Genomic DNA, 27,716 nt, shown 5'->3' on the forward strand with positions numbered 1-27,716 from the left:
GTGCTCAACGATCTGCAATTCGACCCATCCTTATTAGAAGGTAAGGCAGTGTGGCTCGTCAGTACCGGGGTCTCTATAATCATCCTTGCTGTAAGGCTAGGTCAGGATGAGATCAGAGGTTTTTATGGTTGGCGTTGTTTTTGGTGAGTGAATTTATAGTATAAATGAATTTACGTTTGCTTAATTCATTTTTGCAAATGACCCTGCAGAAGCATGGGGCCACAGAGCCATCTCTGTTTTTGACCTCTTGGCCAATGCGAGAAATGTCAAATATATTTCATCAGGGGAGATGGTTGATGCTTGATAGTCACTGATGATGTTCTGGAGAATTGTGATATCATCATTGTTATTGATGTCCTCTAGACCAAATAAGATGGCGTTAGGACACTTTCGTTCGCACTCGACAGCTTCTCTCATGAGGATTGGGATATCATTATTTGTTGGATTTAAGGTGTTTTGTGGATTAGGTTGCAGTTGTTGGTTTGTAGCTATTGGATTAGGTTGCAGTTGTTGGTTTGTAGCTATTGGTTGTTCAGGTTTTTGTGTTGTGTCTTTTTTTTTTCTCAAGGTTAGTTAAACTTTCATTTAAAAGGTCCAGGGATGCTACTATGGTGTCAAGGGATGATATTTTCATTTCTATAGAGTCAACTCTTTCAAACAGGGCTATATGTTTGTACAGTTCGGGTTTGCATGATGGGCAGAAAAATGGAAATACATAATTGGATGTTTCTAGGAATTGAGTCATTTGCTTGGGTAATTCCAGGCAGTCATGATGAGCATATTTTTCACATAGAGAATGTTTGATGGAATTTTCATTAATCTTTACAGAGCATGTGTAGGAGCATGTGCAGGAGTCTTGTGGTTCATTGGTGGGGATCTTTTTTTGTTAAGTTGTGGTTTGGTATTGGATTTTTTTTACTGGCATGGGGGCTTTGCTTAATAAATTTTTGGGGGTAATCAGTATAGCCAATATCACACCAATTAATCAATTACAATAATCTCTCTAGTCAAGTAATTATGCTAAGCAACAATCAGCCTAATTAATTAATTACACTAATTGTTAAATACACTGTTCAATTAAATTCACATTCTTTGGCTCAGTATTTGTAAACAGCAATGGATCAAGCCCAGTATTTCCTAGTCGAACCACAGACAACTACAATGATCTAATACATATCGATTTTACAGAAGACATTGTTGAAAAAGCACTGCGCAGTTTAAAACCATTGTTGAGGTAATTCCCCATTAGGAGAATGAGTGCATACAGGGAGACGTATTTGAGAGAAGTGTTTGAATAATACACACACAGCACACAGATACACTGTACAGGAAATGTAGCTTTTTTACTTTCAATAGCAAAGTTCAAACAAGCAGTCCAAAGTCATTCACAGGTAAGATCAGTCAGTTTTCAATCCAGGGATAATCCAATAACAAAGTCCAGTGCCAAAAAAACGTACAACCCAAATAGCTGTTAGGTGACTCATACTCCTAACATTCTCCCCTTTTGGGTAAGACAATATATATAACCTTACATTCTATGTCCATAATCCTCACAGCAAGCCTTATGCTTTACAGAGCCTTGAGCCTTTGTAAAATGATCTGCTATATTATTTTCTGACATACAGTATTCTAGCTTAATCATTGTAACTTTGCACACATTGTCTCACATTTAAATATCTTAAATCTATGTGTTTCGTTCTTGTTTTAACAGCAATATTTGAAGCCATCTGTATTGCTGATTGGTTGTCTTCATAAACTACAATAGAATTTGTGATATCAATTCCCATGTCAAATAGTAATTGCTTATACAAAACTAAATCTGTACATAGGAAAGACAAACATGAGAATTCAGCCTCCATTGTTGATAAACTTAAATGTTTCTGTCTAATGGATTTCTATCCAATCAATGCTTTTCCCAACAATACTACAGTACCCGATATAGATTTTCATGTATTTATGTCATCAGCATATGCAGTTAAACTCAGTTCATCTTTAGGCTCCAAATACAATGCATAATACTTGGTTTGTTTTAGATATCTTAACATATGTTTAGCAGCTTTCAGTTGGCTCAGTGAGAAATCTAGCTAATTGATTAACAATATCTGGCCTTGACCAATTACTGAGATAAGATAAACTACCAATCAAGGACTGATGAATGTTCTTATCAAAAATAGGACTTTGAACATCACTATGGCTAAACTGACTTATTGGTGTTTTAGCTGGCTTACAAAGTTCCATTTTAAACTTTTTTAGTAATTGGTTAATATTATCTGCCTGTGAGATTTTGTATCCTCCCCTAGTTCTATCTATCTTTAAACCAAGATATTGTTTGATTTCTCCTAACTGTTTTATCTTAAATTTCTGTTCTAACAGTGAGATTATTTTAGTAGCTTCTTGCTCAGTTTCGGTGATTAATGCTATGTCATCAGTAAACAATAGCAACAATGAAATTACACCATTACTTTCTCTTTTAAACAAACATGGATCAGCAATGCCAGCTACAAAACCTATCTTAGTTAATTCTTTAACTCTACATTGCTTCCACTCATATCCTGACTGCTTCAAACCATAAAGACTCTTTTTTAATTTCCAATAATCAGTTGTATTATCATTTTTGAGACCTAAAGGTTTCTTTAAATATATAGTGTGTTGCAACGGAGCATGCAGATAAGCAGTCTCTACATCTAAATGATTTATAATGTATTTCTCCTTAGCTGCCCACACTAATGCTGCCCTTAATGTAGCAGCCTTCAGACTAGGTGCAAACACCTCATCATAGTCATCTGCTGCCTGATTGAACCCTTGTGCTACTAACCTGGCTTTATGGCTAACAGTCCCATCAACAGCTGTCTTAAGTTTATATATCCATTTACATCCTATGGCATGTTTACCTGGTGGTAACTTAACATTTTCGCATACCTCTAACTTTTTTAATGAATCCAGTTCCTTACCCATTGCTTTCTGCCGAGCAGCCTGATCCTTAGCAGGATACAGTTTTAGTTCACTATAGTTAGTTGGAACTGTATTCACTTGGCATATAACACTAGCCTGATATCTATCAGGTGGTCATGTTATTCGGGATGAACGTCTTGGTAATACAGGGCTAACTGGTGGACTTTCCTGTGCCACCTGCTCCCATTCTTCTACCTCCTCCTGTGCCTGTTCTACTTCCTCCTGTTCTTTCTCTTTAATGGCTATTTGTGGTTTACTGATTTTAGGGACTTCAGGGACTATTTGGATTCAATAATGATATCATTGATGGATTCCTGTTCCAGTTTATCCCACCCAACGTGCTCTAGAAATTTTGCACTAGCACTACAATAAACATGAGCTATGCCTTGCTCCCAAAATCTAAGTGATCTATGGTTAGCCTCGTAACCTACAAAAAATAACTTCTAAGCTCTATGTTGCCCTTTCAGTCTTACTGGTGAGGGAATATGCACCCATGCTGGAGCTCCAAATGTGTGTAGGTAACTTAAATTTGGCTTTCTGCTATGCCAACAAGTGAATGGCAATTCTCCAGTTGTTGTGTTAACTACATTGTTTAAAATATGATTACTACACATTATGGCACACCCCACAGTGTTTCAGGTAAACCTGAATCAGATAACATAGTGCGAGTCATGGCTTGTAACGTTTGCCGTCTTCGTGCTACAAATGAGTTATGTTATGGTCTGTAAGGTGCAGAATGTTTATGCTCAACACCAGCCAATTTCAACATTGTTTGGAATCTTTTGTTTACAAACTCAGTCCCATTATCAGTAACTAAAGTAATTACTTTACTTTTCATTTTTCTCTCAGCAAACCTTAGCCAGTTAAAGAAATGTTGGAATGTTTCTATTTTGTTTTTCATAAGATAGCAGAAACCGTATCGTGAGTATTGGTCCATAATACTCAAAATATAGCAGGCACCTCCTAAACTTGGCTTCTTAGGACCAATTATGTCAGCAAACACAACCACTAAAGGTTCTTTGGTCTTAAACCCATTAAGTCTGTTTGCTGGAGTAACCTTACTCTTTTTTGGCTACAAGCATTACAGTTTAAATACTTGCTGCAGGGTTTCAATTTTACTCCCTCTGACATTTCAACAATTTGTTTGAGCATTTTGAAATTAATCTGCCCCAGACAACTATGCAGTAAATGTATACATTCATTATGTGGCTTAACATTGTGTTAGCCATTTTCAACTGGTCATCATATATTATCATTCTCTAAATTAGCAGTAACACGTTTACCCTCTTTCTCTATTATACAGTTATCTCCTCTAAAGGTTACTACATAACCAAGATTAACTAAAGCCCTTACTGATAACAAATTAAATTTCAGTGTAGGTACATATAACATAGTTAAATGTCCGTTTATACAAGAACAATATGCAGTAGTTTCACCTGATGCTTTCATCTTCCATTCATTTGCCAATGATACATGTTGCTTACTCATAGACATCTTTACAAACCTTTTTCTATCTTTGGTAAAGCTTTGCGATGCTCCTCTATCAACAACCCACAAATCATGGTTTACAGTTCAATTGCTAGACATAGCTAAACTAACATATTTCTTGGCCTTCTGGTGATTACCAGTATTCTGTCTTTTTCCTTTCTTACTGAATCTAGCTATATGTCCTCTAGCCCCACAAGAAAAACATTTCCTAACAGTATAGGCAGTTGAAGACAAATCCTCTTCTTGTGGTTGTTCCTTCCTCAGTTGGTCCCTATCCAACCATCTTCTTGCTTCTTCTAACAATCTTCCGGTTATGTCAGTCAATGTCAGTTCATCTCTGGGCAGGACTTCCAGTGAAGATACATAATCATCATAACTTTCATCCAATGAGGAAAGAATGATGTAAACTTGATGCAGCTCTGCAAATATCAGTTCCTTTTCATGTAGCTCTTGAAAAGTTCTTTTCATGAAGTTCAAATGAGCTAACATAGCTCCACCTTTCAGAAGACGTGCTTTAAACAGTTTACGTGTAAGCTGTATGTGTGCACCTACGTGTAAGATGTATGTGTCACAAACATAAATCCTCTTCAAATTCTCCCAACGCTTAGCAGCAGACTCTTCTCCACAAATATGGACTAGCCACTGGTCCAATTATACAAAGAGCTCGTTCGTTGTTCTGTTTAAAGTCAGCAAGCTTCTTGGCATCGTCCTCATTATTTCAATCCCAAGCATTTACATCCGGTGGATCTTGAACTACAGTCCATAAACTTTCTCTACGCAGAAGTAGACTGCACTTCATAGACCAGGAAACATAGTTTGTTCCATCTAACCGGGTTATCAGTGATAGACTTGTTGAAGTGTCTTGTGCCATCTTTACCAGGATAGTAACCCACAATTAAACAGTAAACAGCTGTCTGTAAACAGTATTGTGTATTCACACTAACTCTCAGTTATCTGAGCCTGGTATGGCCTGGGCCCATAACCAGTGTTGAGGTAATTCCCCGTTAGGAGAATGAGCGCATACAGGGAGACATATTTGAGAGAAGTGTTTGAATAATACACACACAGCACACAGATACACTGTACAGGAAATGTAGCTTTTTTACTTTCAATAGCAAAGTTCAAACAAGTAGTCAAAGTCATTCATAGATAAGATCAGTCAGTTTTCAATCCAGGAATAATCCAATAACAAAGTCCAGTGTCAAAAACAGTTCAGTAACAGACTTACATCAAATCCAAAAATATCAGTCAATTAGAAAGAACGGCAATACTCTCCAACAGAAGGAAAACAGAGACTCACACTCTCTTCTGAGACTAAGACTAAACAACCCAGGTTTCTGGCTCCATCTTATAGCCATTTGAGAAACCACACCCAATTACACTTTTTTGTATTTTCTTAAGGAGACAGTATTAAAATGTCTATCCTGGTTTATATATTGTCCAACCCAAATAGTTGTTAGGTGACTCATATTCCTAACAACCATCCCTATCTATTGGACCGGACGGAATATGTGCCTACTTCTTCCAAAAGCTATCCACTGCCATAGCCGAACCTCTAAGCATAATCTTTAAAAAATCTTTCAGGACCAGCTCCTTGCCAAAACTATGGTCACAAGCCACAGTCATCATCCCCATCTTCAAAAAGGGAGACCCCAGCCTAGTTGAAAATTACAGACAAATCTCGTTATGCTGCAAAGTCCATGACCTGTAAAGTCATGGAATCAATTATTAACCAATCCATTATCCTCCACTCAGAGGCAAACAACCTACTCTCTAATAAACAATTCGTTTTCAGAAAAAAAACTATCCTGTAATCTGCAACTCTTACACTGCAAAAACATATGGACTAAACAACTCAATCAGGGCAAAGCAATAGACACAATCTACATAGACTTCTGTGAAGTCTTTGATTCAGTGGTACACGACAAACTACTACTAAAACTAAAATCCTATGGTATCTCTGGACACCTGCATAACTGGATAAAAATATTCCTGTCAAACAGACAACAAATGGTCAAAATTGGGAGTGTCCTATCAAATTCTGTACCTGTCAACAGTGGTGTCCCCCAAGGCAGTGTTTTAGGACCAACTCTCTTCATACTCTATGTAAATGACCTCTGTGATCATACTAAGAGCAACTGTGTTGTCTTCGCTGATAATGTAAAGCTATTCAACACCACAGACAATACTACTACCCTTCAAAAAGACCTTGACTATGTATCAGAATGGTCAATCAAATGGCAACTTCAAATCTCAACAAATAAATGCTCTGTGTTACATATTGGCAGAAAAAATCAGAAAATAAAATACAAGCTAAATAGTCAAGACCTTGTTGAGGATCCAAACTTTGTCAAGGACCTTGGAGTACTCATCTCTAATGTTCTAAGTGCTAGAGCCCACTGTAACTACATAGCCAAAAAGGCATTAAGAGTTGTTAATCTAATCCTACGTAGCTTCTTCTCTGGTAATATCACACTACTAACTAGAGCATACAAAACATTTGCTACACCTATACTTGAATATAGCTCATCAGTCAGGAACCCATATCATGTATTTCATATTAACACAATTGAAAAAGTCCAGAAATATTTCACAAGAAGAGCTCTCTGCTCCTCTACTCATTGCAGAATACCTTATACCACCAGACTTGAAACTCTAAACCTAGAAAACCTAGAACTATGCCGCCTCCGGTCCGATCTAAATATAGTATGTAAAATCATACATTGCAATGTCCTACCTGCAAATGAATACTTCAGCTTTAATCATAACAATACAATAGATACACAATAGATACAAACTCAAGGTTAATCGCATCAAACTTGACTGCAGAAAATACAACTTCAGCAACAGAGTGGTCAATATTTGGAATACTCTACCTGACTCTGTGGTTTCTTCCCCAACCCCCAAAAACTTTAACCTTAGACTGCCTACTATTGACTTCACACCCTTCCTAAGAGGCCTGTAGGGGGCGTGTATAAACGCACCAATCATGCCTATCGTCCCTGTCCTATTGTTTTTTATTTTTCTTATAAGTATCTATCACGTGTATTCAAAACTATATTTTTTCTTATACCTGTATTTTGTAAGCGATTGACAAATCAAATAAATACTAAATGCTAAATACTTTTAAGATGTCATTGATACATAATTTGCCATATTATACTGTGTCAGTGAGCATAACCCAATATAATTACTAGGAATTAGTCCAGATCACTACATATCTTTCTTCAGCATATTTTGATATGAAAGCTAAAAGTACAATTTTGCAGCAATATATTGTCTGTTTTATTTTTATCTGTTGAATTGAACTAAAACATACTGTATATCCCATTGAAAATAATGCCTAAAGATATTCCTAAAAATATTTACCATTTATCATGGAAAAATTGCTGAAATTCTGGCAACCCAGGTAAAATAATTTTCTGAATACTCTAAAAACTCAATAGAGTGTAAAGAGATTGATGGGGGAAGGACAGCGATTATTTTTTTAAATGCAGAAAGTGTGGTATTCCACTGGGAGTTATTTTCTGAGCTGATGGGGAATTCCCCCAAATTGTTTACTCAAAATATTATATAGATTTTTTTTTCATTTATAGCAGGATTGGAAGAAATATGTTTTTATATGGATTGCTATAAAATGTATTACTTTGTTTTGAATGTTTTACAGAGATTTTGAATGTTTTACAGATATATTTCATTTTAATACATTACTTCCCCAGATGCTTTTTTGTTTTGTTTTTGGCTTTAGTTAAACTCCCACAATGACATCAGGCTACTTTCTTGGATAAAGAAGCAGTTATAAAATTGCAAATGTATACAAGTTGGCCCAAATACAGCCCAAATGGAACTATGACAAGCCCAGGTATTTAGGTGAGAGAGGTTGCAGAGCTGAGGGGAGATTATTCACACACGTACACACAAACACATACAACTGAATTTCAATGATCTGTTACAGTTGAGAAACAGGCCTTTTTTCAGTGCAATGGCAGAATAAACAAAGCTTGAACACTGGAAGAGGCAAATTTAATATAAAAGGCTTTGGTTGTCTCCTGTACTCTGTTCCTTATATTTTAATAAGTTGATCCTAACTTAAAAAAATTAAACAAATAGTCAGTCCCCTGAAACAATTGTGCTAAAAGATGATCAGAAATGCTTCCACCAAGGGTAGGCAATGTTTGGCCCTCAGTCTAATTTCAAGAGTCCTAAGAGCAGCTCCTATCAGCAATTAATTGTAGAAGAGGCAGAGTCTGGGGGCAGAGTTAAAAGAGTAATCAGTCTGGAGTCATTACGTTGCCACAAGTAATCCAAGACCAACCTTCATTGAATTCCATTAACTCTTATCTAGCAGCAATAGTAACTAGATTCTTGTGTATAGGCTTGAGCAATAAATTGTCTTAACTGGGACTTAACAATTGATCATGATTCTTTGTGCCTGACATTATTTCAGTTTTACTGGCAAAAGGTGCTATTGTAATCTGCTGAGCGGAAGGAGGAAAAAAGTAGGAAGGATGTCAGAATGGATGACCATATCTTTGAAAGGGTTAGATCCTAAACCCCATTTTGGATAAGATCTACCTATTTATGATACACCATTTCTTCAAATGAAAGGCAGCTTTCAAGACGATGAAACACTCAACCTTTTCTGCTATCTTGGGAGAAAATATCTATGAATTTGTGGCAATAATGAAACAATGCTAAACAAAAAGTTAATCGCATGCTACAATGTGATTAAACAATTGAAAATTATTGAAAGAAACAGCAGGTTTGATGCCAAATCCCACTGATCATTTTGTGTGCAATAAATATGTACTCAACCTTAATTTTTTTTAAGAGAAAACTATAATTCAAGCAAAAACTTAATAAAGTATACAGCACATAATGAAATATTAATGCTAAGATTTTAAATAGCAGATCAGCATAAAGCCAATAAGTAAAATATCTTGGAGACTAAAAGAAGTTGGTGTCCAGAAAGATGTAAATGTAGGTAGTAGACAAGCATTTTGTCAAAGCATCTTTGCATAACTGGAAATAAAACATTTTTCTAGGCATTTCCTGCCATAGTAATACAGCTGGTATGGTTAAATTAGATCTTAAAAATGGTCTTAGCTGACACTCCATGAGGTGAAAGTTAGAATTAAGTCTCACATGCTATTAAGAATCAGTTTGGTGCAGTGATTAAGATACTAAGCTAGCAACTAGGAGATTGTGAATTATAGTTCTACCTTAGTCATGAAGCTGGCTTGAAAGCAAGAGATCATGAATTCAATTCCTGTCTTTACCATGAAAACCAACTGGGAGACCTTGGACCAATCACTCTCTCTTAGCTAACCTTACCTCGCAGAGTTATTGTTATGGGGAAAATAAGATGTGTTGGATATATTTGCAGGCCTTTAGTTGTTTATAAAAATAATTAAGGTGGGATATCGATAAACAGAAAATAAAATCAGTGATGACTGATGCAATATCAACTTAAGCTATTCTATATATCACATATGAGGGCAAATGTGAAATATGTTTTCCCTTTCAGAGAATGAGAATAGCCTTTTAAAGCAGGCTAAGCTAATATAACAAAGGACTATGCTCTGTTATGCAAAGAAGTTGAATTGCCCAAGATACAAGATTGGTGTAAGAAATATTTGGGGTCTTTTCCACCTTCTTTCAATTGTGTACATCAGTACTAGTACTGTTTATTAAATAGTAATTTCCCTCCATATATAGCTGTCATTTCACTCAGTGAGTAGGATTTTTGTCTGAAAATACTGAATGGCAAATATTAGATCAATGAGAAGGGAGACGGAATACTTCCATAAAGCTACTGCTTATATTTAGCAAAACCTTGAGAGTTTGTAGATCATTGTGTAGAATGTAGTCAATGGAGAAGATGCTTATTTTGCAATACACTTGGTCTCACCATTGATATTCCAACTTTATCAAAGAATTGGTCATCCAACAATAATAATTTTAAATGGAAGATTATAGTTTATTATGCCTATCCCCAAACATCCTATACAGAACCCAAATGAAGATGCAACACTAAAATGGGAAATTATACACACATTATTTTTATGATTGAACTATTAAATAAATATTTTATTAAGCTTTATTTTAAAGATATCAAAACTTTAGTTTTGGTGGAAATGCATTCATCTCCATTTTCAGTGGATATTATATCAACAGAAATTGGTATTAACAAAGGTATGTTGACATTGCTAAATGATATATTAGAAAACATTTTCCTTACCTTTATTGTACATATTTGTTGGCACTTGGACATCACTCAATGTGACATTCACAGGCAAATTATTGAAATGATCATTTGGTTCAAGGATGAATTCCTTTCCCAGTTCTAAGAAGTTTCCATCTTCATCTCGTTCATTAATGAGAACAGCATTGAAATATTCATACTGAAATGGAAAACCAGTGATAAACTGATTTGTTAATATACTTGGATAAAACCTAAAGTCTGTCTAACATTGGGTCCCACAATGTTGATGTACAACAAGGCCAGAACAACAATTTCATAAATTATTACATAGAAGTAAACCATCACTGATCCTGAAAGTTATGCATACATTATGATTGATTGATGTTTTTATCAGTTCAGTTATAGATAATTCCAAGAAACTCACAGTTTGGAATAGATATCATTATTATTAGCAGTCTAAAATAATATGGTAGTAATCATAATATAATTGCAATGACACAACATAATCATCTATCTGCATATATTCAGAGCACCACACTTAGCCAATATGGTTTGAAATAAGATTGTTCTGCAACACTTGAAAGGAAATGGCTATCCTTCACCCTGGTAAAGACTATTCAATAAGAGGAGTACCCACAGAGAATGTCCACTTCTTAAATCCTGTCACATTTACCAATAAATGCAGACTCTTAGAAGTCACTACTTATTTGTAGGCACCGAGGAAGCAGATTCTACATCAAACGGACAACCCTAAAGATACTAGATCCAAAACCAAAAATGACTTTATAGCCAATTTAAATTTCACACAGAAACTAACTAACAACCAGACAGCTCTTGGAGCATGGTGTTACATGAGAGTAACACACAAGTAGCTGCATTCTAAAACTCTGGTAGTACAGTGGTTAGAATGCAGTACTGCAGGCTAATTGACCACAGTCAGGAGTTTGATCCTGACCTGCTCAAGGTTGACTCAGCCTTTCATCCTGTCCTCCTTTTGGTAGTCATGGTTGTAGTAATTAGATCAGTCCCCATTTAATGGTAAATGTGAAAGGATTCAAGAAGTGGACATTCTATGTGGGTATTGCTCTTATTGAATGCTTCTTCTGTCTGCTGCACACACCTATGCTTCAGCTGCCCTCGCTCCCTACCTCATCTTTGAATCTTCTGGCCATCTTGCCAACACTATAGCCCTATGTTTTGCCACCCTGCTTCTCCTGCTGATCTGCTGCCTATGACTTCTGCTTCCCTGTACTCTGCCAGCACTGCTGCCCACAGCTGATCTTCATGGTCATCTTCTTCCCATTCCTGACAAGTGCAGGATGCCCTGCTTGTGTGAGGCCTTCAGAAGGCTTGAATTAATTTTTAGAGAATAGCTAGGAATATCAATAGCTAGCAATTATGTAGATTTAGAGGAAACATGTGTTAAAAAAACCAGCTGTTGGAGACCACTTGTGGGAGAAAGTTTTGCACACATATATTCCTTTTGAATTCCCCATGGTATGAAACTGCTCTCAGAATGACTTAGCAGGGTTCTTTTTATGTCCCTATGACATTTAAAGGAGAAAGATTTACAGATTACAGGATAGATTTAATTTTTCTTCCAACATTAAATAACAGATAAGCAAAAAGCAATTTAGATAATAATATTGATTATTTTTAGGTCAAACAGAGACTACATCAAGTTCTTGGAACAAGTGAAGTCTCTAGTAACCAAGGATTTTAAACAGTGAAATAAAAACAGAAGAGAGAATATGGTGTTAAATAAGTCATGTGTTTTGTTGTAATAGTACTGTTTTACCTTTACCTCAAACATTATATTAAGTACTTTGTAATCAGTACCAAACTTAATTTGGTACGTTGTAATCAGTACCAAATTAAGTACTAAACCCAACCAAGATCTTCATACAATTTTCTATAGTTTCCTGATTTAGTTGCATAACGAAGATCTATACAAATTTCCTAATGACTTTTCCTAACCACCTAACCATATTTTTCCTAACAATTGATCTTAATCATATTTGCAAGACTTCACACAATAATTCATCACAGGCAGCAGTTAAATAATAATTCAACGGTTTGATTATAATTACACTGTCTTTAAATTTAGGAAATTACTTATACTGTCAATCTAACTCAATACATTTGTATCCAAGAGCATAAATCCTCAATTTCAGGCAGAATATAGTTTCAGGCACTGCGCTTTTTTTAAAAAAACTGTTAAAACCATTTAAAAATATTGAATGCTGTCCTATACCAGATCAGATTTTGGGGTCATCTGATCAAACACTGATTGGTAATTGTCCTTCAACATTCAGACAAATGTTTGTTAAATCTTTTTGAAAATTGCTGACACCTCACTGGAATCTTTTGAAACATTGTACATAGATCATTGTACATGATCTATCACAGAACTTTTGACCCTCTTCTTAAAAATCTTCTGCAGAGATTATGCTTCAGTTTTGCTATACAATTTCATTGTATATCAAATGCCAGAAGCATCTGAGTTAAATCAACCAGCAACTAGGGGGAAACGGAAGCACATTCATATATGTGGCTTTCTGTGCCTAAAAATGTTATCTGTAGTGGTTCCTCAAACACACGCACTGACTTTCTTTAAGAACAAATCATCAGAAATACCAACTGGAATGGACCAAACATCAGGCTCCAAGACTAATTTCAGAAAAAGTTGCTCAATGTAAGGTATGACCAATAAAGATATCAATCTTTGATGGAATGAAACAACTTCCCTTGAAACAACTGGTTGTCCTCTGTAAATATGAAGTGGATTTACTTAATACCAGCAGAACTTAATTATAACACTTCTTCCCATCTCTGCCACACCTTGATGAACATTGCCTTATGCTCCTTATCCTTGGAACTAAGTGAATACTGATTGACTTAACAGATATTTCAGCCCTGAGAAATGTTAGCTCCCAACATATTCTCAACAGCAGGATTTCAGCAGTCCCAAGCCATTGATTCATGTAGGCTTGAACCTCTGTGAACTCTTTTGTTCCCTTCTAGAGTCAATTCACAACCAGTGAGGAGATACTCAGCTCCTTCTCTATTTTCCCTAGTACAGTATGTGTGCCTGGAGATAAATTGTTCAAAGACTAATTCTAACCAAAATCACTCTACCTTATCTAACACAAGTTTCTTTAAAATATTTACCATTAGCCCTTTAAAAAAAAATCTAGCAATTAGTGCTTTCATATCTTATTTCAGATATTTTAAATACAGGGTCCTGAAATGTTCTGTTCAAATTTGAGCAGCTGTGAAATCCAGTAGTAACGAAATGCCGCTCCCAATACCATAACTTTGTTACAGAATTTATTCTGCTAATAAATCTTAGTACGACATTTTGGATGTAATACGTTGGTATAATCAGCTTTTATATACATATCCTAATTCTTTCATTTTATTCACAGATGATGTTGACTGATTTGTCCTTATTATATAGCAGTCCTTTGAAATCTAAAGTGTATTTTGCTGTAAAGAGAATGAATTCCAGGAGTGGTCCTCATATTACTTGCACTCAAGTTGGTATCGATCCATTAGGAATTGTTCCTAGATAAAGTCTTCCTGTATTCCTTCATTATCACCTTATCTTTATTAAATCAGTTGTACTGTAAATATTCAGATGCTGGATGATAAGTCTGTCTTGCTTTCTAGACAAGCCTTCTTGTCAGATGGTAAATCTGATGCAGGCATTTTAGCATAAGCAGAACTCTATATAAGGAAAGTATCTTCTTCTATAAGGAAGATAATACAGAACTACATTATCACTTTCTTGATCTTCTTCCTATTTTAATACATAAATGTGCATGTTGCAGTCCCATTCATATTTTTAATCTACTCCTAGGCAGTCTGACATAGTTGACCTTTAATCTTTCACACTCATGGAACAGTCGGATGCAGCATTTCTTAAAATTTGTTTTTCATCTTCCAATCCTTCACAAACCAGTTTCAAGCCAATCTTCAATCATCTTCACTTCTATGGATGTAAAATGCTAAGGGAAAGGCAGAAAAATCAGGAGCTAAACATTTATCCTTCCAACTGACCAGTACACGACTTTTGTAAAATGGAATTCAAACAGTGCCTTCCCTGAACTTACATGGAATAAACACCCTTCAAAAAGAGAATGAAAATAAATTATTTGGATTATATTTATCTATATCTCAATGCATGTTATCAAAGGGCAAGCATAGTTTATCACTCTAGGAGTGGACTCTTCTGAATTCCAGAATGTTTCATTTCCCTCCAGACTATGACAAAATAATTTATCAGTTCAGGAGATATAATTTCATAGTTTCAGAACACAAAGCCCCTCCAAACTAGAAATCATTCAAGTATTCAGTATATAATGGACAGGACAAGAGAGGGGTCTTTCAATAGTGGACCACCTCTTGAAGCTCTTCTGGAGAAGAAACCCCCACCTAGGAATGATAGGGTCCAGAGAAAACTAGAATACTCTGCAGTTCTTCAAAATGGTCCATACTTAGATCCATTAATTTTGAATGTCCTTAAAGATGCATGCATTTGATTGATATGTATAAAAGTGTGGAAGAGAGAGGAGGAGGGAAAAGCAGAAGAGTGTGTATAATAGTAAGATTCATAATGTCTTTTTATCTTGTACAATCCAGAATTCTTCTGGTAAATGGGCAGCTATATACTTTAAAAATATGTGTATCTGCAGACATATGGGCCTTTGTATAGGAGTATAGCTTTAGTTTGCATAATTAATGGTATGTGATATTTTCTTTTATATTTTTGTTTAATGGTTTTGGACACTGCCCAGAGTTACTTTTTGAGTTGGATAGCTGCTAAATAGTCCAATTAAATGAATAAATTACATTATTTGGGAAGACTATTGGAATCTAGCAGATTTCTTGCTTTAGATGTACAGATTTAAGTGTATGAAACATAATGCATTTAACTCTCAGAAAAAGGAATGTAATAAAGATGATTATACAAATCATTAAATTCCACCATCCATGCTTTCAAACTTGGGAGGGTGCAAAGGTTATAAGTGGGCTTGCATTTGTTTAGAATGCAGTCTAAATATTAAAAGAAAATCTACAACTATCAACTATAATGAAAGCTTCCTTAAACATAGTGGGAATTCTATGACATCATGTATACCCCAGTGCTTTGTGATACTAGGTCAAGAACATCTAGTATCATTTGAAACCATGTCTTCAAGAATTATATTTTAACTAGAAAAAAGGACTTCTTCTAGAAGAGTGTTTTTCAAAATTGGCAACTTTAAGTTTTATGGACTTCACATTGGCTGAGGAATTCTGGGAATTGAAGTGCACACAACTTAAGTTGCCAACTTTGAAAAACACTGTTCTCAGCAACATGAGAAATCCCCTTGGAACAGAATCCTTCCTTCCCTTCTTAAAAAAAACCCAAATTATTAGTTCAGTTTAGCTATTAGTTTATTTTGAAAGGTGGGAATTAAATTTCATTTGTCAAAATAAAAGTACAAGATGCAAGAGATATTACAGCACTAACATCAATTCACAGCCAGAAGTCAATTAACTTTTACAATATTTTTTACAAGAAAATTTGACAGAGTAATATTTTTGTTGCAAAGAATGTGGATGTTCCCAACTTGATAAAATAATCTAAAATATCTATGGAACAATATGCTAGTATGACTATTGACAAAGAGCCATTTGAATCTAAATATATCTAGAATTATTATTCAGCCAACATTTAAGAATATATCATATCATATCATATATCTTCTTAAATGAAGGATTTTCTCCCCAGACAGATTAATAGCAGGGGTGGGATTCTACCAGTTCCTACCTATTCGCTAGAACTGGTTGTTAACATTATAAGCAGTTCGGAGAACCAGTTGTTAGAAGAAATTACTGGCCTAATCCTGTAAGGAAGGCAGAAAGGAAACATTCTGGTGTTGTTGCTTACAGAAACTGTCTCTTTGTTAACCCTTACTACATTCTTGGCAGGACTAGACTTCCTGTCTCAGGAACTTCTCTGGAGTTTTTTTTCCCTCCTTTGCTGATACTTTGCTTGTGTGGAGTGATCATTCAAAGTTAAAATGGCACTCAAAAAAGTGACTTATGACCATTTTTCACACTTACGAGTGTTGCAGCATCCCCACAGTCATGAGAGGCCAGGCGAGGAAATGTGTGCCTCAATGTGAGCGATATTTAGTTGGCCACACCCAACCAATAACATGACCACCAAGCCATGTCCACCCAGTCACATGAACACCTAAACCACGCCCGCCACCTAAGCCATGCCCACAGAACCGGCTGTTAAAATTTTTGAATCCCACCCCTGATTAATAGCATTTATTATCCAATACAGATTTGTGTGACATTTTCATTTATTTGAAATCAAAACTGTAGCCTAGCTCAAGGCATGAAGGTTTACTCTAAAAACAACTTAGGTGATGAAATACAGCTGTTTTATTTACTGTCTACAAATAAGCAACTCACATGACAAGCAATACACAATCATGCCAAGAATAAAAAAAGGTTTAAATGTACAGCCATTTCTTAGTGTTGCTTTGGCTGCATATCCACCAGCACAATTGTATTTTTCTATCAATGAATAATGTATGGATCATCTTAGGAAAAACCAATGCAGATCTGCATGCATACATTTTGCCATATTGTAATGTAAATATATACATCCAAATTCTTGGGGAAAAAAATCCCTGTGCTATCCTTTAAATTCTGTTCATTCTTTTTATCTATTTCAGATTTGGAATCCTTTAGGCCGGGAGACCAGTGCTGTTACCCAGCTTCTGTTATAGGCAATTTCAAGATTTCTGATCTCTCTTTTCACAGTCTTTTATCTTTTTACTGAACTAGATGGCTTTTCAGTACAGAATGTCATCATATGAAATAGCACCCGCAGCCAATTGAAACACGAGACTGTTCTTATCACTGACAAAATAAAACAATGCAACCCAGAAAATATCTATCTACAAATGAAGCAATAGTTTCAGGGTTTTTTTTGTGTTTTTTTTTGTTTAATTATTACATAGTTATTGCTCACAACAGCATGGCTTATAGACTAAAAGCATTATACAAGCACAACACAAAACCATTAAATATTTCTAATAAAAAACCTAACTGTACTTAGTTATGAAGATTAAACTCTCTGATAAATACCATGCTAATAATGGCATAGTTCCAGTCACTAGCAAAACAAGGCACACCATCCATAGACTTGGGATACAGATGATCAGAGACAGTTTGGGGTATTGCTTTTGCTGTGAAGCAAACCATACCACAATTACAAAACCAGCACAATCTGAATATGTAGTACATCTCACCCCAACACTCAAGTTTCTGAAAACATTAAAATTACAGGCTTTTTCAAGAAATATGAGAAATTCATAAGGATCTTATTTCTCTTATGTATTTGGCAATAGATTTGTGAGGAATATGCTTTTAGCAATCGAATAGTTTCAAATTGGGGAGGGGACTATCTACCCCAAATATGTCATCATTGGTATTTAGCACTATATAAATTGAACCTGAGTTATAATGTGAATAACAATTGCTGCTGGAGCTGTGAAAAAGGCTATCTAGATTTCTTTTCAATTTGAGGAGGAGAAAGAACTGTGAAAGATAAATGGAAATGGAGGTTTGTAAAATATGCAGACTGTAGGAATTTCTGGAGCTTGCTTTGTAATAAAATATTTCAAACAGAGGTGGGATCCAACCAGTTTAACTACCGGTTCAGTGATTGCTATGCGCGAGTGTGAATCGTCATTAGCTTGCTACCAGGACAGCTGAGCAGCGCTGCGCGCAGGTGCGCAGCGGTTGAAACAGCACTTTTTTCCTGCTTTTTCAAACACAGCTATGCCACGCAAAGCAGCTGAGGTTGAAAAAGCAGGAAATAAAGGTCAGGTAAGAGCCCAGGTGGGCAGGTGGGCCAAAACAGCAGCAGACATAGAACCGGTTCTATGTCTGCTGCTTTTCTGAGCTGCTGGTTCTACAGAGCCAGACAGAACCAGTAGAATCCCACCCCTGATCTCAAGGTAGCTATAGCAAAGTGCGGTTAGTCCTCAACTAATGACCACAATTGAGCCCAACATTTATGTTGCTAAGTAACAAATTTATTTAGTGAGCTTTGTTCCATTTTGCAACTTTTCTCACCACATTTGTTAAATGAATCACTGCATAAATTAACAGTTGTTAAGTGGATCTGGTTTCCCCAAGGTCTTGGCTTCTCAGAAGGTAACAAAAGATCACATGACTTCAGGACACTGCAACCATCATAAATGTGAGTCAGCTGTTAAGCATCCCGGTGTAAATCACGTGACCATGGGAATGCTGCAATGGTCATAAGTGTGAAAAATGGTCATAAGTTATTTTTTCAGTGTTGTAACTTTGAATGGTCACTAAGTGAACTGTTGTAAATCAAGGACTACCTGTAATTAGCAAAGTTCCACAAATTGTGATTGGCTTTCATTGGAATATTACAATATTTATATTATTTTGGAAAGCAATGCATTATTTCAGCTATTTCAGCTATTGAGATAATTCAATGCATCTCTCTCTTCAATATGACAAGGAAAAAAAATACAATCCTGCCAGGCATAATGGAGTCAATGAAGTCTTCCAGACGGATGTCTTACTATACTGCCATAATGTCCTCCCCTGAGGATACCATAAAATTCAGTTATTCCAATTTCTTTGCACCTTCTTCTATGATTTTCCATTCTGCAAAAAGTTCAACTTTTCCTCACAATTTCACCACAATCATGATACCACTCAAAAGGTTTTATATTTCCACATAGAGAGAAGACCTTGTTGATGATTATCCTACCCTTCTACATTTAAGCAAATCCTGCTAATTTCTTCCCCACAGAAGAAATTTATATGATCAATCAATCAATCAATCATATAAATCGATCTTCTTCAATGTACATGCCAGAAGCATTCATACATGGCGCTCACAGATCATGTCTTTTGGTTTCAGTTCATGCACTCAAACTTATATTCATTTGGCAAGTTTCCATATATAGCAGTTTACAGAAAACAAATGTAGGGGCAGCAATTCACTAGTGATCTAAGTTTTGAAAGGTTGGGGGAGGGACTTTGTTCCCGGGACCTAGACCATCAGATGAAATGGGAGAAGGGTCAGTGAGTGGCTGACAGAGAAAACCACTGCTTCATCTGTTTAGAAAGTACCAAAGACAATTACTAATTGGACAAGTTGATCACAAGCACAATGACACCCCCTACTTAAGGAAATGAGAAGAACATCACATCATATTGTTTAGCAGAATTATTATTATTATGGTTCACTGCACAATCAGCCAGATGTTTAGACTGGATTTAGCATTTATATACAACTACTACTCCAAATGTCCTCACTACAAAGCATGAGTCATTATATGTATCTTTATTCAACAACTTATTAGATTGAATTCTTATCCCATCACCAAGAAATAGGTTTCAATGCCTTATCCAGCTTCCCACAAGTAAAAGCTTCCATATATCTAGAATCAGGCAGTTATGATATAAATAATGTTGAACGCCTCTACCACATTTATTAACAAGCACAAGGGAAGTACTGAAGAGTAGACCAGATTGCAATGATCATTGCAGATTGCAATGATATAGACTATGGTGGTAACTGTGCTAGATAAGATTTGGGTTTTTTTGCAACATTGATAGACATAGAGATTATCTGTTCATTATATCTATTTGATATATTCTGCCTGCTTATCTATTTATCTATCCACTGATCCTTTCATCTGGCCACTTACTTACACAATGTGTAATTCTGGGGATTTTACTAGATTTGTGAGGCAGAATTGAACAGTAGTGCATACCTCCTTTTCTTAAACGCATAGGATATAGGATTTTACACTCCCATGTAATGGTTGAGCATGTAACACAAAATTAGGAAAGCATTTTTTTAATCACTGAAGAGTTATAGTTGGGTCATAATTTGTTTTGCCCTATCCTTTGTAGGATCTCAGCATAGAATAAGATGATCTCTCTCATCTTCATTCCAAAACCAAGAGAAGCAGATGTTCCTTAATTGTAAAATGGTCTCACCACCTGTTGAAAACAATGTTCCTTAAGTGTGATGATCTTATCCTTGGCAGGAAACCATAACCTTGAACCTCAAAGATTTTATTTCTGGCAGGATCAGCCAACACATTTCAAGATCTTGCTGGCTTTTTGGAAGAGCCTGGAGACTTGGCTCCACCATCTGACCTGGAGGTCAGAGTGATGCTGAGCCCATAAAATAGCTATACTGTTCTTTAGTGCCTGTGCAATCCAGAGATTGTATTATATCTATGTGTTTTAAGTCTTTTTAAAGTTTCTGTTGTTTGTGCTGCTTTATGCATTGATTTTTTTTTTTTTTGGTACTGTTTGTTTTAATTGTAAGCCATCCAGAGTTACAAATGTGAGATGGAAAGCTACATACTGTAAACTAAATAAATATGTACGTATATAACTCATCATTATTATCACTGATAAAAATCTAGTAATATAAGATCATTGAAGTCAGGTATGAGTAATAATGGTTCAGAGCCCATATATGTTGTTTAGAAACTCCCATTAAATGATTATCATATATGCTTTTTTTAATACATCACAACATTTACTGCATTTTATTACATGTGTTATCTATTTCTGCAATTATGTACCATCATTAAAGCATTCTGTACCAATTTTCTCTTTAAATTATACCTTGGGGTAAATTCTACAGAATTATTTTGCTAATTTGTTATAAACCCTTGGAAGAAAGGCCTACATACTAGTGTAGATATTGCTCTGAAATCTAAAAGAATCTGCAATCCAACTTGCTGTACCAAGGACAGAACAATACACCTAGATATTTCTGGAAATTACATTCTGTCTTTCCACCAAAGGACAGAGCTGAAAATGACGAACTTCCCCTTCTTTGAGCCAGATTTCCATGATATGGATGTCATTGATTTCATTTAAGATTAAAACTTGGATAAATTTAATTCATGATCTAGCACCAACTGATCAAGTAGTAAAAACATGATATTTGACTGAAGAATCTTTCTTTCAAACCTGCAATGGCCAGGTTTCATATTTTTGTATTTTGGCCTTTGAGATTTGTCTGAGGTAGCCACCCTCTTCCACCCAGTTTGACACTTCAGAGGAAGTACCCTGTTTCTTCAACAATATGGCCTCCCCCAATAGGAAATCCCAGCATGTTTTATAGGCATGAAATGAAATTAAGCCCCTCCCCCCAAATTAAGGCCTATATTAAAACATGCGAAATGGGGGGGAATGGTGGGGGGGCGTGCCGTTAGGAAGTACTTTTGTTGCACACCCAGATATGGTGCTGCCTGCATTGACCCCAATACGAAGTGCCCCACCAACACCGAGGTCAACATCCAAGCCATCATCGTCCACCCGCCTGAAGATGCAAGGGGGGGAAATTAAGTCACCCACGAAAAGACGGCCTAGCCATTTTTTCAGGGCTTAAAAAAAAATAAGACCCTGCCTTATTATATGAGAAACACGGTACATAGAGTGTCAGCTATGGAATTCATCACTGCCACATAGTTGAAGAAAGTCGGGGGGGGGGTGATGTTAATTGAGTAGCTCTTAGTAGACAAAATATATTATTTTGACAGTTCAAGGTTACAGAGTATGGTGCAGAAAGAATAAAAACTTACTTTGGGATTGGTGCACGTGATCTGGTGATGAAGGAAAAGGGGATGGGTTGTAGCTTGGGACTTTGTGGGGAAGCTGGGAAGATTTAGTCCCAGATTTCCCCAGTATGTGCCAGGTACTATTCTAATAAAAGTACTTTGAGATGGTGTGTGTCTTGGAGTTACTAATAGGAATGGAATTTCCCTGGAATGCTGACACAGAGTAGCAAGGGAAGAAAGGGACCTAAGCCAGGTAGATCAGTTACATAAACCATAACAATTATTGGAGTGACAGATGTTATAGCCAGATTGCCCTCATTCCCCATTTTCCACTTGTTTTATGGTTTGGTTAACCCTTACCCACAATCAAACCCATTTACTAATTTTCTTATTCATGATACTAGATGCAGATGGGATGCCATCATCTCCAAGGGCTCCACAGATACATAGTTGCAATGAAGATTCATACCTAGTGGCCAATTACACTTGACAAAGAAGGACTTGGATTTTTGTTGAATCCTATATTTGCTAAATTATTTAAAAATAATATCTTAAAGGTTAACACTGCAAGTTTCAATCCAATCTGGACCACAGGATCCATACAGAAAATCCCAGTGATATATCAAGTTAGTAGGACATATTTTTAGTTCCCACATACATATACAATTTCTTTCCTAAGTTAGGATTATAGAGGTGTAGATCTTCTTCCATCCAAATGTTTCCCCAGGCAGGTTAGAGCACCACAGTATTAACATTACCTGACAAGAAGAGAGTACTCAAAATAAAGAATAGTCTATAAAGCTGCCATTAATTCAGGTTTTCCAGGTCAAAACTGCTGCTCTTATGACAGGTTTGCAGCTTCCAAGGATAGCATCTGTTCATTTGCTAAAATGAAATCCAAAGACTGCCTAAATATAACAGCATCATAATGTGTTACTTTGCAACTATATTTTTTGTTATTCCATTTAAAATGATATAGTGACAAAACAACTCAGAGGTGGTATTCAGCAGGTTCTGACCAGGTCTCGTAGAACCGGTAGCGAAAATTTTGAGTAGTTCAGAGAACTGGCAAATACCACCTCTGATTAGAGATTTTACAGTATCCTTCCCCTGCCACTCTCACTCTCACACCCATAGAACTGGTAGTAATAATTTGAATCCCACTGCTGCAACCACCCAATGATCATTATATGAATTAATATGATAAGTTGCAAAAAACCAAATACATAGTAAAGATATTTTTTGCAACTTACCTATCTGTGCTTTAAATATTTTCAGGAATTTAAATCGATTTAAATCTTTTTAGGTATTTAAATCAGATTTTATATTTTATTGACAAAGAATGCAAAATTTTGTTTTGTTCAGCTTGACAGGCCATTCTCAAATGTGTTCTAGCAATGTGCAAATAATACAACAGCCAAGCAAATGCTCAAGAAGATCTTATTATAAAAATTGGATTCAAGACAAAGCATCAATTAAATTGAACATTCAGGTCATTTTGTGCTCCAGTCCTCAAAGTAAACTTCTGCTACAACTCATAGCAGCCTTTACTGTGCCAACATGCTGATTGATAATGAACAACCAAGGCATGCTGTTCACATTAGAGTGCTATCTTGGACTTTTTGTGAAACGTCTCTTGAGAACAAGATAGAAGAGAAGAGAAGAGAAGAGAAGAGAAGAGAAGAGAAGAGAAGAGAAGAGAAGAGAAGAGAAGAGAAGAGAAGAGAAGAGAAGAGAATACTTTATTGGCCAAGTGTGATTGGACACACATTTGTCTTGGTGTAAATACTCTCAGTATACATAAAGAAAAGGTACATTCATTAAGAATCAAGAATCATAACGTACAACACTTAATGACAGTCATAGGGTACAATCAACAATCAAATCATATTAGGAAACAGTCAAGTGGGAGGGGATGGGTGATAAGGATTGGTGAGAAAATTAACAGTAATAGTGTACACTTTGTAAATAGTTGAATAGTGTTGAGGGAATTATTTGTTTAGCAGAGTGATGGCTTTCAGGAAAAAATATGTTCTTGTGTCTAGTTGTTCTGGTGTGCAGTGCTCTAGAGCATCGTTTTGAGGGAAGGAGTTGAAACAGTTTATGTCCGGGATGTGAGGGATCTGTAAATATTTTCACAGCCCTCTTTTTGACTCGTGCAGTATACAGTCCTCAATTGAAGGCAGGTGGGTAGTAATTGTTTTTTCTGCAGTCCTAATTATTGTCTGAAGTCTGTGACTGTCCTGTTGGGTTGCAGAACCAAACCAGACATTTATAGAGGTGCAGATGATAGACTCAATAATTCCTCTGTAGAACTGGATCAGCAGCTCCTTGGGCAGTTTGAGCTTTCTGAGTTGGTGCAGAAAGAACATTCTTTGTTGTGCTTTTGTGATGATGTTTTTGATGTTAGGTGTCCATTTTAGGTCATGTGATATAGTAGAATCTAGAAATTTGAAGGTCTACTGTTGATACTGTGTTGTGTAGTATTGTAAGAGGTGGTAGTATGGGAGCGTTTCTCCTAAAGTCTACCACCATTTCTACAGTTTTGAGTGTGTTCAGTTCCAGATTGTTCTGGCTAAACCATGAGGCAAGTTGTATAACCTCCTGTCTGTATGCAGATTCATCATTGTCTTGAAAGAGACCAATCACTGTTGTGTCATCAGCAAACTTCAGTATTTTAAAAGATGGATTGTTTGAGATGCAGTCATTGGTATATAGGGAGAAGAGAAGTGGAGATAGCACACAGCCTTGGGGCCCCCCAGTGCTGATTGTACAGGTATCGGATGTGATTCCACCTAGCTTCACCTGCTGCTTCCTGTCTGTTAGGAAGCTTATGATCCACTTACAAGTGTGTTCAGGTACCGCTAGTTGGTTTAATTTACTTAGAAGAGTGTCTGGAATGATGGTATTGAATGCTGAACTGAAGTCTACAAAGAGAACCCTTTCATAGGTATTTGGAGATTCAAGGTGTTGTAGGATGTAATGCAGAGCCATGTTAAACAGCATCATCTGTCGATCTCTTAATATTCCTTATTTTAGATCCATCTAGAAATGGCAGTCTTTCATCTTTCTAAACAACTTCTGCTAGATGCTAGTAATTATGAAAACAGAAACAGGGGGCAGCAACAATATGAATTAACAACTCACACAACTAAACTTGGCAAAGAGGTTACAAAAGCTTTATATTAGGTGATTGACCAAGTTGGTGATACAACAGGAATATAAATAAAAGTTTGTTTACAACAGAACCTAAAAAGGCCTATGGAGCAAGTGAGGGTAAAATCAGATTGAGAGATCCCATTTACAGAAACATAGGTACTAGCTGATTTTCAGCCCCTCTTTCCAGGAATATGTGATGGCAACATCTTGAGAACATCCATATTCATTGACACTAGAGAAGATGATATGGAATATGATTCTTGATGAATGTATCTTTTCTTTTATGTATACTGAGAGTATTTACACCAAGACAAATTCCTTGTGTGTCCAATCACACTTGGTCAATTAAGTATTCTATTCTATTCTATTCTATTCTATTCTATTCTATTCTATTCTATTCTATTCTATTCTATTTTAACTGAGGCTAGGAAAGAGGAATACTTCTACTTTAGCTGCCTTTCTTTCTCCCTCATTTTTTAAATGAAGAGTTATGTAAAGGAGTGACCATGAGGATCAAAAAAATCAAGTCAGTGGCCATAATGGCACAACCAAAACTCTATCAATTTTTATACAGAGTGTTTATAAAACACAAATAGAGTTTCGGTTAAACCATCACAGCCATCTTCTTGACTTTATTTTATTTTATTTTTTTGCCATTCCCCACTAACCACTCCTGGCAACATATTAACAGTTAAAAAAGAAAAGTTATTAAGGGAGGAGGAAAAAGCAGAGAAAGAACAAAAAGTAAATTTGGGAATACTGATGCATAAATATAAACATTCACATTTGCAAAGTAGAAATCTGTATAGAAAAAAGGATTACTAAGGATTACTTTTATTCGTACAGCCAAGAAATAGCGGTCACATTGAATACACCAAATGTTAATTGAATGATTCAGCAAAAAATTTGACATTGTGTTAATTTTTCTGCTCTTGCTGCCGAGAAGAGAATGACCTTTCTTGATTCTGTTCAGACTAATTGAACAAACTAGGCTCATGAGTCAAACAAAGCTGCTCTAATTTCCTTTCCAGAACACTTGAGAGAACTCTGTATTCCACATCTGTATACTTCCTATTTCCAATTTCCATGGGACTTTATATGAGTGGATGCATCTGAAGGTATGTGCATGTATATAGATGTATCTATATAAATATTGACATGGGAAGAATTTGGCACCAGTATAACCTCAGGAAATGAGGAGCAATCATGTTAAAATCTTCAAACTGGGTTGGGGGAAAATATGGCTTTTGAGTTGGCAACAATACGAAATGCAAAAGATTTGGAACTGTTCCTAAGTGTATAAGATAAAGAAAAATGGAGTCCACATGTATCCATATCTGTATCTTATGGGATTTAGATTGGTGATGACAAAGAGTGTCTAAAAAGAAACTGCTTTATATCTAATGCACAATCCCTCTGAGCCAAACTGGAGGCAAAGAGAGGAAAGTAATATAAAAAGTGGGAAAAGACTTCTACATCCAAATATAAAATCTAAAAGCTGTATTTTGGTTGTGTGTGTGTGTGTGTGTGTGTGTGTGTTTATGTATTGGCAAATAGCTTCCAGCTATACCTTGCTCTTGCGCTTTCTAATTGCTCCCAGGAAATTCTAAAAAGAAAGAAGAAAATATTCTATACATTTTAATATGAGGTAGAAACATGTGCACTTTCATCAATCTTTACTGAGAGCCATTTGTTCTGACCAAGACTTCCTGAGATAGTAACAATCACATGCTGTTCCCAAAATCCTTTGTTTTTATTTCAATGGCTGTGAATTCTATGCATTCAGAGCCTGTAATGAGTCCCAAGCAGTTTATGAATAGTCCAACAGAAGTCTGCCACAGTCTTTCGGGATATGGCTGAGAAGCACCCACCTTTATCTCCCTTGAAATGCTGCCAACAACTAAATTGTCAATTAACTGTGCAAGGCCAAACAGAGCACAAAGTCAACATGGAGCTTCAGATTTTAAACCAACCAAAATGAACAAAGTTGCTTCCTGCAAAGGCTCATGGCCCTTTGCTCCTCTTTCATGTCTTATGGAAGGGGCCAATCATCTCCAAGCCTTACTCCCAAGTCACTCCTTTTGTCTTAACTGTTCTTGCCTTCTGGCAGTTCTGCACAAGCACACACTGGGAACAGGCTCCCCCTTTTCCTCTGCCTCACTCATGTCAGATTCTGGAGCTCTGGAGCAGGGGTGGGATGCTACTGGTTCTGTCCGGTTCAATAGAGCTGGTAGCTCTGAAGAGCAGCAGACACAGAACTGGTTCTG

The 27,716-nt window shown here is 36.2% G+C and overlaps 1 protein-coding gene across 1 annotated transcript in view; it reads right to left on the bottom strand.

The window, feature by feature from the left end:
* CACNA2D3 (calcium voltage-gated channel auxiliary subunit alpha2delta 3) overlaps positions 1-27,716 on the bottom strand; it is a 582,709-nt gene that overhangs the window by 299,778 nt on the left and 255,215 nt on the right. Inside the window, exon 5 of the mRNA XM_087923863.1 lies at positions 10,682-10,844. Within this exon, the coding sequence (XP_087779989.1) occupies positions 10,682-10,844 (163 nt within the window). The remainder of the gene's footprint in view (positions 1-10,681; positions 10,845-27,716) is intronic.

Source organism: Pseudonaja textilis, chromosome 2, assembly GCF_049901715.1.
Source record: "Pseudonaja textilis isolate UNSWEBS1 chromosome 2, rPseTex1.2, whole genome shotgun sequence".
In the NCBI taxonomy this organism is placed as follows: domain Eukaryota; kingdom Metazoa; phylum Chordata; class Lepidosauria; order Squamata; family Elapidae; genus Pseudonaja; species Pseudonaja textilis.